This window comes from Opisthorchis viverrini (genome assembly GCF_000715545.1).
Source record: "Opisthorchis viverrini unplaced genomic scaffold opera_v5_6, whole genome shotgun sequence".
NCBI lineage: Eukaryota > Metazoa > Platyhelminthes > Trematoda > Opisthorchiida > Opisthorchiidae > Opisthorchis > Opisthorchis viverrini.
The window spans coordinates 2,192,561-2,205,288 of NW_008751662.1; the positions used below are offsets into that span (position 1 = coordinate 2,192,561).

Sequence of the window (12,728 nt, forward strand, 5' to 3'; positions counted from 1 at the left end):
ACTTTGAGGTTTGGCGCGCAGCTCGTAACGAAGAGATCCAGGAACAATAAAATGAAGACTGAAATATCCGGAACAAGATGTTTCGTATGAGGAAATACTTGTCTGGAACTAAATAAAACGGGTTATTTTTAGTTGATCTACTTTGGAACAGAACCTGGTCAACATAAACACTACTCAGAAGGTTGCTGAAAACTCTTTGATAGCCCACGACCGGTTCTCATCAGCAACCTTCTGAGTAGTGTAATACGTCTACAGAATGTATCGTGATATCCCGAATGTTGTGTCAACTAAAACATGGGGTGGCCTGGTGCAGCACATTCAGCTGCTCAAAAGCATCACAAACAAGTGATTTAGATGGGTCCCAAGTGAGTCTCCCGTCCAAACCGAGTTCGTATGCAAACAATTGCATTCCGCTAAGAGGCTGGTCAATTTCGTATGGCTCAATATTTCCCAGGTTGTTCAAATGATCGTGAATATCGTGTATAACCTACCGGTTGTTGGTGCACACGGCCATCTTGGCCTTTTTTGATTCTGGTTTCGTTTTTGGACCAAGCCTCCAAATTAGCAATATTTCGAAGTGGCAAACAGTTTAACTGCTTTCCGACCACGTTTCTTCTAATGGGGAAATAGTACTGTATATCTTTCAGAAAAAAAACGTTCGCGCAATTCAAGTTCATAACTTTCTTGGGAGTGTTTCACTTTTGTAGATAATACCATTGGGCTCATGTGTTCGCCTTGAGATCAGCCATTTTGGTGCGAGACATTAGTGGTGTCCTTGTCAATACCGAATCGCCGTCATGTGATCATGGGATCCTTTGCATTCTTACCGCATGACTTATCCAAACCTATCACCTCCCCGTCATCAGTGGAATCGGTGAACGAAGCTGTGGCGTAAGATTTACAGTACAAGACGTAGCTGCTTCGTTTCCCACGTTGTGTGCATTTTTCACGCCAAGTTGTATATGCACTCTTTCTACGAAATTCGATCTCAGCTCCCCAGTTAGACATCTCATTCTCGTTTGCTTTTTCAGTTCGATACTGTTCTTGTTCTTGGCCCACTGCATGCTGAATTGCTGGAGTATGTGAGGAATTGTCGCGAGCATTATGGGCCGGTAAACGCTGTTTGGGCTAACCTGAGTGGATCGCCTTACCGGTAAGTATACATCTATCAGTTTGCAACCGAACTTTGGTAGGCTGTTTTAGGACATATCTGTTGTTGGGACCAAACGTTCGCTTGGTAGAGGCACATGTCTGATTTTTGTGTTCTTGCTGTTTTGAGCGCTTACCGAGAACGATGTGGGCAAAACATGCAGTCATAGCCCAGTATCACTGCTGCGACGATGTGAGTTCCTCGTGAGAGCCGGCCATTGGTGGTCGGGCCGCCATCTCATGCTCCGACAGTGTAGCAATGATTGAAGTGTTTTCACCTGGCGTCCCGACTTATTCATAGTTCAATAATAAGTTGATGTGAGGTTACTTCCGAATATCATCCAGGTGTTTCCTTCAGGTTCACCTAAACCCAGGCAACAGGGAGAGATGGAAATTGGTCTGTAATGTCGAAGCACGTGATTCCTGTTTAGTTCGCGACTTCCAAGTGATGTTTCACAAACTTTCTTGCATCTTATACTGCTGCACATGATACGGGTTTGTTTCGTGTCAAATCCTCATTTTCTACAAAAATTCGATTGGTTTTTTCTGTATAATGGACTAACACACACCACCTATCCGACTCACATTTCCGTAGGGAATCACACCATATGACTATGTTCAATAAGTTAGGTCCACATTGGAAAGCATTTTTCTCATGGTCATATACCTGCTGAGGTAGAACAAGGTGGATGTTCGAAATCAGGTGATTGAAACCAAATAAAACCGGCCAGTGTATTCCCTGTCTCTATGACACTTGAGTAAAGTAAACTGTCTGACCGTCGATCATCGTGCAATGCTAGCTCAACGAAATTCTTAAAGTACGCCTCCACTTCCTTGGTCATTTGAAGTTTGAATCGTATGTTTCGTTTCGCCGACCAGCGAGTGAATGACTTCCAGGTTGAACAGTCTATTCAATCCCTGAATTCTTCGGTTGTGTGAACCGAGTCTACTGACAGCTCAATTACTAGTTCGAAGAGATACGCAGAAGGAAAGGAATGTAGTTCCATCAAAACAAAATCGGGACCACCTGCAGACATAAAAGAAACTACTCACAAGGTTGCTGAAAACTATTCAACAGCCGACGACCGGTTTCATCCTTCTTGGGGCTCATCAGGTAGGCGCAGTCCCCGAGTTTCCGTCAACCTTATGTTCTACTTGAACCCAAATTGGACTGTTTTCGAGAAATACACTAATTTGCAAATAAATTTGGTTTTCATGGGAGATTCAACTGAATCTCTCGCTTATGATATTCTTGTATGCACGTCAGAGCAAGCTGTGTGCGTTCGCACAACTTCGTGTTGCACGCCTACTTTTAATGTAACTCCAGCCCACAAGGGCACTTTCTCCTGCACAGAATCAATGGACCTTGATTGCACCAATTTACCAGTATATTGCAACGCATACTTGATGTTCCTAAGCCTCCATGGAAATTCTATTAGCTGGTTCAACAATCACCTCTGGGATTATTCCGTGGGTTAATAGCATCAAGGCAGAAAAGCTAATGACAGTTCTAGGTGCTTCGTGTTGTCATGATATGGGATATTCCATTCAATTCTGTGAACAAGAGAGATCGATACAAGAAAAAACTTGGCCTACACAAGAGTTGCTATTCCCCATAAGTAATGAGCCTGAAACTGTAATCTTTGAGGGAGCCGATCCTGAATGAAAGTCACTACAACCAACTATAGCCGAACATTTTCCTGCCGCAGGCCATCAGGTTGTCTGAGCACTTACAAGTAGAACATAAGGTTGACGGAAACCCGGGAGCTGCGCCTACCCGATGAGCCCCAAGAAGGGCGCAACCGGTCGTGGTCTATCGAAGAGTTTTCAGCAACCTTGTGAGCAGTTTCCTTCATGGAAATATACTGCAATATCTAGAATATCGTGCCAACTGAACCATGAGGTGGCCTGTGTGCAGCACATTCAGTTGTAAAATATCATAAACGAGAGATTCAGTTGAGCACCTCCAGACATCTTAAGTTGATACTGTATCAAAGTTAGGTTGGTGTCGAAACATCTCAGGAGTCCTGTGGAAACATTCTCAACGGACATACATCTTTTGGCTATTGTTGTTGAACCACAGGAAGGCGTGAAAGATGTTTATCAACGCTTACCTTTCTACGCGATGTATCTTGAGAGTAATGTAGGGATATCCCAGGGATTTCAAGTGCAGCCCCATTCACCACGCCCATCTTGGGATATCCTAGCTTCATATTACGAAATCAGAGACTGTCATGGGGAAATGCCGACGCATGAAACGCTTTCTTGAGCCCTTTTCATCCTGGCTGTATTGTAAACGCAGCGAAACTCTAAACACTTCTCTTTAGGGAGAACCATTCCCCCTTTGTTGTACTACCAGTAGTTGGGGTGTTTTCCGACAGGGAGAAGGCCAGGAGAGACATCCGTCTTTCTGCTGTCTTTCAGAGAATATAGAAAATATAGACTTCGTTGAGCAATGGTCTGAGGCCACAGAGATCCGATTTTGTCTATCTACAGGTGTCTCATAATAGACGCAACATTTGATTGGGTGAGTAAACGTAGCCAATCAGAGGAAGGATGACGAAATTTTTCATTATTAGTCTACGATGGATGTCAGTACGCGCACTGAAATTGTGAAACTCGATTATTCCTTTGGTGAAAGCGCCTTCGCTCCACTTCGTGATTACAAAACCAAACATGGTCTCATCAAAGATCCTTTCACCGTGTCGACCATTACACGCTTGATTGCGAAATTTGAGTCCACTGGATCTGTATTAGATTTTCCTGGCAAAGGTAGAAAGTCTCTGAGTGATGAAAGAGCGCCCATTGTACAGAATGCCGTTGAGCAACTTCAGTCCCAGAGCACCATGGTATCTTCGTCAATAACTCAGGTGTCTCAGTTGACCGGCATTCCCCGCGCCAGCGTGCATCGTATTATGAGACGCCACCTTGGTGGAGTTACGGGCAAGAATTGAAAAAGAATGTGCACGAGTGACGCTTGAAGAAGTTAAACATGCTGTGTCTCACATCTCATACCGCCTCCAACTTGTTATAGAAGAAAGGGGCGGTTTCTTTCAACATCTTTCGTAATGCCAGTTTGTTCACAATAAACTTCCATGATGCGTGTATGTCCACATAAAAAATGATAAATGTTTGAATTGGTGTTGAAGTTTTAACATGGTATTATTTTTTGCGTCTATTATGAGAACCCTGAACTGTGAGTAACAATCAATGGATTTGTTTTCGTGGCCTCCTGCACTACGAATTCGCACAGTAAATGCCTTTTTATGCTACCTATGAATGCGGATTTGTGTGGTCACTGACTACTCTGTCCCACATGAATGTCATAGTTTGATTCGTGTTTACTAACCATTGTTTCATTCATCATAGTGGTGAACTCAGCGCTCTAAAGGACTGGGTTATTGTGAAGGGCGCAACAGATATCGTACTGCGATACATAGCCGAGACCAGTAACGATGGTCTACTGGAACACATCGAACGTATTGATGAACTTTACGGATTAGAAAAGACGCCCCGCATCCATTTTGTCCGCCAGGCACTGACGGACCCTTCTCTCACAGAGACGGAACTGCAAATTGAACGACCCATATCCGAGTAAGTACATCTGGTCGCCGCCGCCTTTTATTTGATCTTTCAAGATGATCTTACGGAATTCACACGATGTGTTTTCAAACCATTCAACGCTATTTTTATTCCACCTTGTTTAGAGTTTTTATCGTGCACAGAACAGAAAAAACCTCGCCTAATGAAAACTTCCTTTGTATAGTTCGACTAATCTTTATCTGATGAAACAAACTTCTCGGACTAGAACAAACGCTGATTTTAGTTTCTCGGACTAACTTGATGTTTCTGGGCCACCTTTGGTTAGTGAGCCAAACTAGCATTCTCGAAGAATGTGCGGTGTACACAGAAAGGGATTAGGTATCACGGAGAGATAGGGGAAAACGAACTGCTCCAACTACTTATATTGTCTCATATAACTCTTCGACAGCCAACGATTAGCTTGGGGATCATCAGCGGGGAGAAGTCTCCCAGTTTCTGTCAACTTTATGCTCTACTTGAACCCAAATTAGACTAATATGGTCGAATACACTCAGCTGACCTCACTGACGTAGTATTCCTTCGAGAAAATATACGGCGGTACATCTACTATCGTACTAACTTGAATAATAGATGACTTTTGTCCAGCATATTCAGTCGATCAACATCCCAAACAAGCGATTCAGCTGAGTTTGCGGTGAAAAACAAATTGATTGAGTGTTTCAATGGTTCGGACAAGAATACAGTGACGAACGTTTTAGGGATCCCATCATCACTTTGGCACATATCTAATGCTTGAAATAGGGGGTAAATAATGAAATAAGCAGCTAAGATCAGTTACTGAATTAGAAAACTCAGAGACACTGACGATTGGCTGTCAGCACACCCCACGTCTTATGTAACTGTGAGGCGGTCTAGAGAGCCTGGTAGCGACTGGGTCAGTTGACTCGTGTCACATGACCAAGGCAGACTCAACGCTCGTATGGATAGTTTTTGATAGCACGGTACCGGCTTTAGCAAACTTATTGGAACTCATCTGGCTGGGATCAATTGCTATGCGAATAGGTGTATTTGGCGAATCTCTAACGTTTAGTTGTATGAAAAAGTATTACTTCCCATGACAACTTCACTCTGTGCTCACCACCTTCACCTCATTTTAATGAGCGGATAGACCGATTCTGCAAAGTCTTACCGGGATTCGATACAGGTGGTGACCCTGGCACCCCTCGCACGCCGCTTGTGCGTATCTCCTGAAAGGTAGCAATGGAGAGTCTTTCCCAAAAACTGTCGCAATTGCCACCTGATTTCTAAAGCGCCCTTATCCTTCAGGTTTATCGTCACTGGGCGAGATGGCCCAAGTGGTTAGAGCGCGAATTTACTGACCGGAAGGTTCGTGGTTTGAATCCGACCTCCGCCACTCGACTTCTCCTGTCTAGGCTTGGGCAATCTGGCAGTATCCTAGCCCTCGTGCTTCCTTCGGGTGGCATGGCAGTTAGGCACCGGAAGGGTGCTATAGCTGAACGCTTTCTTTCTTTCTTTCTTATCGTCACTAATGCGCAGGACAGCTTGGCCAGAGAATGAAGTACTTTGGCTTCATTCAGTCTTCGGGATTTCCGTCGCATGCAAACGTCTCTTTCAGGTCACAGTTTTGTTCAACCTGAGGTCGGAAACAAAGCAATTAACACACCAGAGACTTACTAGACAGATGCCCTAACTCTCGTTGACTTAGGGGCGATATTAGGAACGACGAGGATACTTCTGAAGGTACACACCCCATTCGTTACACCGAGTCATTTGAACCCCGGATAGCAACCCTGTGCACAACGACAGAATTAAGCAAAATTGGATGCTTTTTTCACACTGTTCTAAGTCAGTTGACCCCGTTGTTTCGACAAGCACTTCAAGTCTTCAAAGAGTGGTTTTCACGTTGAGCCTTGCAGTCACTGACGCTTCAAGGTAAGGAGACTGAGTCTGTTGAGTGTATCCTAACCGCCGCATAGCGCTGCGATTCAGCGGTCACAAATGAAGTCATGAGGACATTACAAATGTGTGAGCAGTATCAGAAGGTTGCCGTTTGTGGCACCAGTAACTGAGGTAAGTTTTAAGAATAGTCTTACTTCCGCATCGATCTTAATAGCTGTGGCTTTGCTGATCAGAAAACATCAAATCTCTTTACACTTTTGATCAGTAGGTCGGCCATCGTTACATTGGATGCTGCAGGTGGCACGCAAACACATGGTGCGCAGGTGCCCACTTCGTAACTAACCGATTTTGCGTGTTGATGCATGTTCCGACCAAGTTCTCATACTTCCATTCATTCACGCTATCCGGTAAGATCCGTGATAATGATGTTCTGGAATCTAAACACATATATGGATTCTGGAGAATAGTACTTGGCGCCGAAAATAGCCGTTCCTCAAATCTCTCTTTGGAAACACCGTTCTCGATGCAAGCGCCACATGGAACAATTTATCGGAACGAGATTGACTGAGCAGCGATATATCCATCAACTATTTACCAAGCTTTTCTGGAGTGAATGGCTTCTTGATCTGTTCCAAATTCTCTCGATCGATTGAAAACCAACTAATTTTTAACCATTTTCGCTCAGAATACAGGGTTTTGTAGTCTGTGTAGCGGGAGGCGAGATGGATCAGTGATTAGAGTGCGAATTGACTGAATGCAAGGTCCGTGGTTCGAACCCGACCTCTGCCTCTCGACTTCCCCTCTCTATGCTTGAGCAACCTGGCAGTATCTTATCCCTCGTGCTTCCTTTGGCTTGAATGGCAGCTAGGCGCCGCTGAATAACTATCTTTTAGTCTTTATTTTTATCTGTGTAGAGCCGAGGTACAGGTGGCCGGTCCAAACTGAACTACTACACCTAATCGTTATGCCACAACGGTTTTGCATGGGATCGAATCCGGTGATGGGTACAAGCATTGGCGCCGAAATAGATTTGCAGAAAAGATATCATTTGGCAAAGACGCCAAGTTTCGTTGTTAGCTACCAGCCACTCTAAGCACAGCGGTCCGCAGATTAGCATTCACATCAAATGCTTGTCACCCAACCAGCCGCTCCGGAGTTCCAACTCCTCTTCTCAACTGACCCAACTAATTCCTTCTCAGGATGTCTTGAGGACCAGACAATTCGGTTTAGATATAACCTGAGTCGTCAGAATGCATTCACCGAGCAGCCAGATTTCTATGGACAGTCTGACCAACACTAAACCAGTTTAAACCCAGAGTTTGCTGTCTTAGCCTATATGTCATGTGTTGTGGGTTTTGGTAGGTACCTTTTCTCAATGGCCAGTGAACGTAACTCACTGAAAAACCATGTTATGAGATGCATCAGGGGTTGTTATAGTAACCTTATTTGAATGCTTGGTGTACAGTGGTGAGACAGCGGTCGATGGAGCGTGTGCCCTCAATTTTTGAGTAGGCAGGTGCTCGGTAAAAAACATCGTCGCCATGTTCAACTCACTGTCATGGCATGTTCGAAGTATGTATTAATGTATGTGGCATTTTGTGTGCAGTGTGACCGGAACGTCAGCTTCCTTGTCCTGGTCTAAAGAACATTCGTGAGTCCACTGTTCTCGAGCCGATGGTGATATGAAAAATTTGTGGCGGTTTTTCTCGTCTAAGAATACTGATGCTATGTACGCGCGTGGGTTGTGATTGTAGCCAACAGCAACACAATGACTTTTTTCTAGCTAGTTAGTTAAACTGACTCGTTTACCTGCATTAGCCTCTCTGCGCATAGCAACTGGAGGTTGCACGAAGGTTGAGATATTATCAGGTTAGCTAAGCCTGGAATCGAAATCTCAGTGTTTGTTTCAACCTTCAGGTCTCGTGGGCAGCAATCTACACTGTATCCACTTATAAATATCCTCGTCTTGTGTAGCCTGTTCGACTCTACCTTCCTCTGCACATCGAAATGAGCGCTACTAGTGCTTCGGCGGATACTACTGCTGAAACATGCGAGTAGTGTCTGGTCAAGTGTTAAAGCTCCGTCCCTGCATCTGATGGAAGGTCAGTACGGAAATTATGACGCCGCATTGCAGCGCCTGTTCATTATTGTCTAATATTAAAAAGAACGTTCATTAAAGTTAAAGAGGGTGCCTGAGAATGTTCACTTTTGATAAACCTTGTGTAAGTGAGGCCTTCACCTTCGTGTCTAACAGCGTGCAATCGCTTTGTTCGTCTTGGTCAAAAAACAGCTTCACGCCAAAGGACACTGTTCTGTCCACTAGTATTGCTTCTATTGATGCTCATCAAATACAGCAAGCGTTTAATCACCGGTGCTGATTCCTTTGATTCCCAAACCAGTTGGCGGTGTTGTCGTGTGTTCATCTCATCCACGTTTCGGGATATGCATGCTGAACGAGATCTTCTATGTGGTTTGGTCATACCGAATATTCGTCAGTTCGCGGCTCGTGAGCTCCGTGTCCATGTGAATGAAGTAGATTTGCGTTGGGGTGTACCGGAGCCTGCCACACGCAGTTCACAATCGCTGCAAATGTGTCTGGAGCAGGCGTACAGTGCCGATATCTTCATTCTCCTGGTTGGCGAGCGGTATGTTGCCTCCAATTCATAACATTTCTCATTTGTCCGCCTTTAGATGTCCGTTGTCATTTCACCACAGTGAATGTCACTTTTTGTGATTACCTGTACTGGTACTGGAGCTTCCAAACTAAGTTCCCATGCGTCGTACGACAAGGATCGGTCGACTTCAGGCTGGCTACGCAGAAAACAGTTTTGGTTTCATAGGTGACGACCCCCATTCAGCCGCTTGATCAGGTTCATAGGTATAATTGTCGAACAAGTTTGTTGTATCTAGAAACAGCCAAGCTCATGATTTTAACCAGTTTTTTGTTGGGCTGCGATCTAACTTTCCTCGTTCGCACATTCCCCAGTCTATCCAACTAGTGCTTATTTCGAATCGTTCTGTTTTCAAAAGACATCACATGATTTCATAGACCCTACATCTCATTCTCAGTAAACTTTGCTGTTGAGTAAGCTGATTCACTTAGTCACTAGGTGGATTATCTGCAGACTCGAAAAGATTTGATAACCAGGTTTGGGAAACCCAAAGTTCTAAAGTCATAATTTGGATTGTTCAAGTTGCGGTATCAGTGTCAGGATTAGCCATCGGTTTGTTTGCCACGCATCCCGACTTTCCTTATCTAGACTTGGGCAACTTGGCAGTATGCCAACCCTCGTGCTTCCTTCGGGTGGCAAGGCAGCTAGGCACCGAATGGTTGCTACAGCTGAACTCTCCGTCCCCCGCACAGGTCGATCGAATGACAGCTTTTGGCCCCTTCTTCTGATATAGCTCTATCAGTTCCCTTGTTCTTCGATCCGGTAACGTGAACTTTCCTTCCATCATTCGATGTTGAAATGTGGCATTGATTGGACCATGTATTGCGTGTGAACAGTGCGTTTACGCTAGTGATATAGCTGGACTTGCGCCATACTTGCAAGTCCCCATTACATACCTCACTACATTGATACCTGATTCTCTCTTTTTTTATCAGCCTCGTCACTAAAGCCTTATCATTAAAACGGATTGATGCCAAAGTTTCTGAAACTGCTGGCTTGGATAATGAATAATTCCAATGTGAATAACTGTTTGAAAAAGTCAGCAGCACGGAACGCAGTGAACAAGTGCCTAGACGCCAAGTTAATGTTGTCGTGCGACTTTAGCCTGGTTGCCACTCCTGGAATATTTCATTGCTTTGTAGATGTACACGGCTTGAATATAAGGAAACCGTCTTATGGACGTTCGGTAGCGAAATGGAGCTCGAATTTACTGACCGGAAGGTCCGCGGTTCGAACTCAACCTCTGTCTTCTCGACTTCCCCGGCCAGGCTTGGGCAACCTGGCAGTATCCCAGCCCTCGGGCGACCTTCGGGTGGCATGGCAGTTTGGCACCGAAAGGGTGGTAGTGCTGGACGGTTTAGTGAAATGAACAATCAGATGCATCGGCTCTGTCGACAACTTATTTCTCACAAGATGATTGGGTAACATATTCCCCTACTTCCCTTCTGTTCTTCCTGGATCCTACAAGTCCAGATACGTCCAACACTCAGGCTAATTCTTTATACTTCTGATCTACGTTCCGTCAGCTGAAGTTATTCTCTACTTCCGGAGACTAACGCACCGTTTATTCATCGAACGGAAACTTTTAATAGCCTATTTGTTGTCATCTATAAACATAAATTTCGATACGAACTGATGAAAGGCATTCATTTAATGTCTCCGATTTCGAACATAAGTTTTTGCTCCATAAAGGAAACTACTCACAAGGTTGCTGAAAACTCTTCGACAGCCCACGACCGGTTTCGTTCTTCTTGGACTCATCAGGTAGGCGCAGTCCCCGAGTTACCGTAGACTTTATGATCTACTTGAACCCAAACTGAACTGTTTTCGAGAAATACACTAGTTTGCAAATCAATTTGGTTTTCACGAGAGATTCAACTGAATCCCTCGTTTATGATGTTCTACAACTGAATGTGCTGCACACAGGCCACCTCATATTTCAGTTGGTACGATATTCGAGATATCGAAGTACATTTTCATGAAGGAAACTACTCACAAGGTTGCTGAAAACTCTTCGACAGCCCACGACCGGTTTCGTTCTTCTTGGACTCATCAGGTAGGCGCAGTCCCCGAGTTACCGTAGACTTTATGATCTACTTGAACCCAAACTGAACTGTTTTCGAGAAATACACTAGTTTGCAAATCAATTTGGTTTTCACGAGAGATTCAACTGAATCCCTCGTTTATGATGTTCTACAACTGAATGTGCTGCACACAGGCCACCTCATATTTCAGTTGGTACGATATTCGAGATATCGAAGTACATTTTCATGAAGGAAACTACTCACAAGGTTGCTGAAAACTCTTCGACAGCCCACGACCGGTTTCGCTCTTCTTGGGGCTCATCAGGTAGGCGCAGTAGAATATCGTAAACGAAAGATTCATTTGAGTCTCTGGTGAAAACCAGAATAAGTTTTTGCTGTTTATGTTGTCGCCTACATCAGCAGCTGCCCGTAGGCGTCCCTTCGGTAGAAAAGCGAATTTTCTGCATGCGTGCACTTTCTCGGTACGCTAGCGCAAAACGAAAAAGTACCTGGATCCCAGCGTCTTTTCATTCAGGCACCACAATCCGACCAGCTGCTTTCAATCCACCTCGTCTGTTTCCTTGTTTACAGTTATGGCTGGGTTCCCAAGTCAGCCTTGGTCAACAGCCTACCCAAGCCGATTCTTCGCCAGTTGAACAAATTCTATACACCTGGGATGTCCATAACGGAGATGGAATATCGTCTGGCCAAACGGTCCGCTGAGCAACACGTTCCGGTTCATGTGAGACGGAACTATCCGAACAGGGCACATGAGGCCGTCACTCAACGAATCCACGCGTTTATCCGTGCCGCGGACTCACTGAAGTGGGTTGCGTAACTTGTCAATATTTTCATTTACTTCCCCTCGTCTGAGGATCGTTCAGTCCACCACGATCCACATGGTCTTAAGAAATGCTTTTTTGATGTCGCTCTTAATCGTATTAAGGTGTTGGTAATGATCATATTCGTATCCTAGGAAAGTTAGATAAGGTCGAGGGCTTCAAGACGTGTCCAAGTTTCCTTCCTGAGGTAGTAGGGCCGAATTATTGTCCAGCTTAGCAATCCAACGATTAATGTTTCACTTCGGTGACTCCTTTCCGTGCAAACCGACTTCAAGTTAGTCTCAAGAGACTTCCCTACAGTTTGACACCCGTAGAATGGAGATCGTTGCAACGGACTTTCTGGCGCAGTCAACAAACCGAAGGGCGACACTTGGTGAACAGAAATTGGTTTGTCACTGCCGGACAACCGGATATTGTGATCTCACCAAGAGAGACCGTTGCTGGGGTGACTACGCCATGGAGATTCTGCAGTTGTGTTCCCTGAGAGGAATGACCTAGTGAGTGATACCCTGGAACAGAGTCCTCAAGTGGAATCAAATCTCTCTCCGTAGTGGTCCGTCTTGGGACGACAACTGTAG

General features: G+C 44.8%; 1 protein-coding gene across 1 annotated transcript in view; it reads left to right on the forward strand.

Moving 5' to 3' along the window:
- Positions 1-12,728, forward strand: part of T265_00630 (hypothetical protein) — a gene marked incomplete at both ends in the record, with an annotated part of 97,546 nt that overhangs the window by 19,255 nt on the left and 65,563 nt on the right. The window contains 4 exons of the mRNA XM_009164458.1: positions 1,032-1,153; positions 4,519-4,743; positions 9,012-9,257; positions 11,900-12,133. Of these exons, the coding sequence (XP_009162722.1) occupies positions 1,032-1,153; positions 4,519-4,743; positions 9,012-9,257; positions 11,900-12,133 (827 nt within the window). The remainder of the gene's footprint in view (positions 1-1,031; positions 1,154-4,518; positions 4,744-9,011; positions 9,258-11,899; positions 12,134-12,728) is intronic.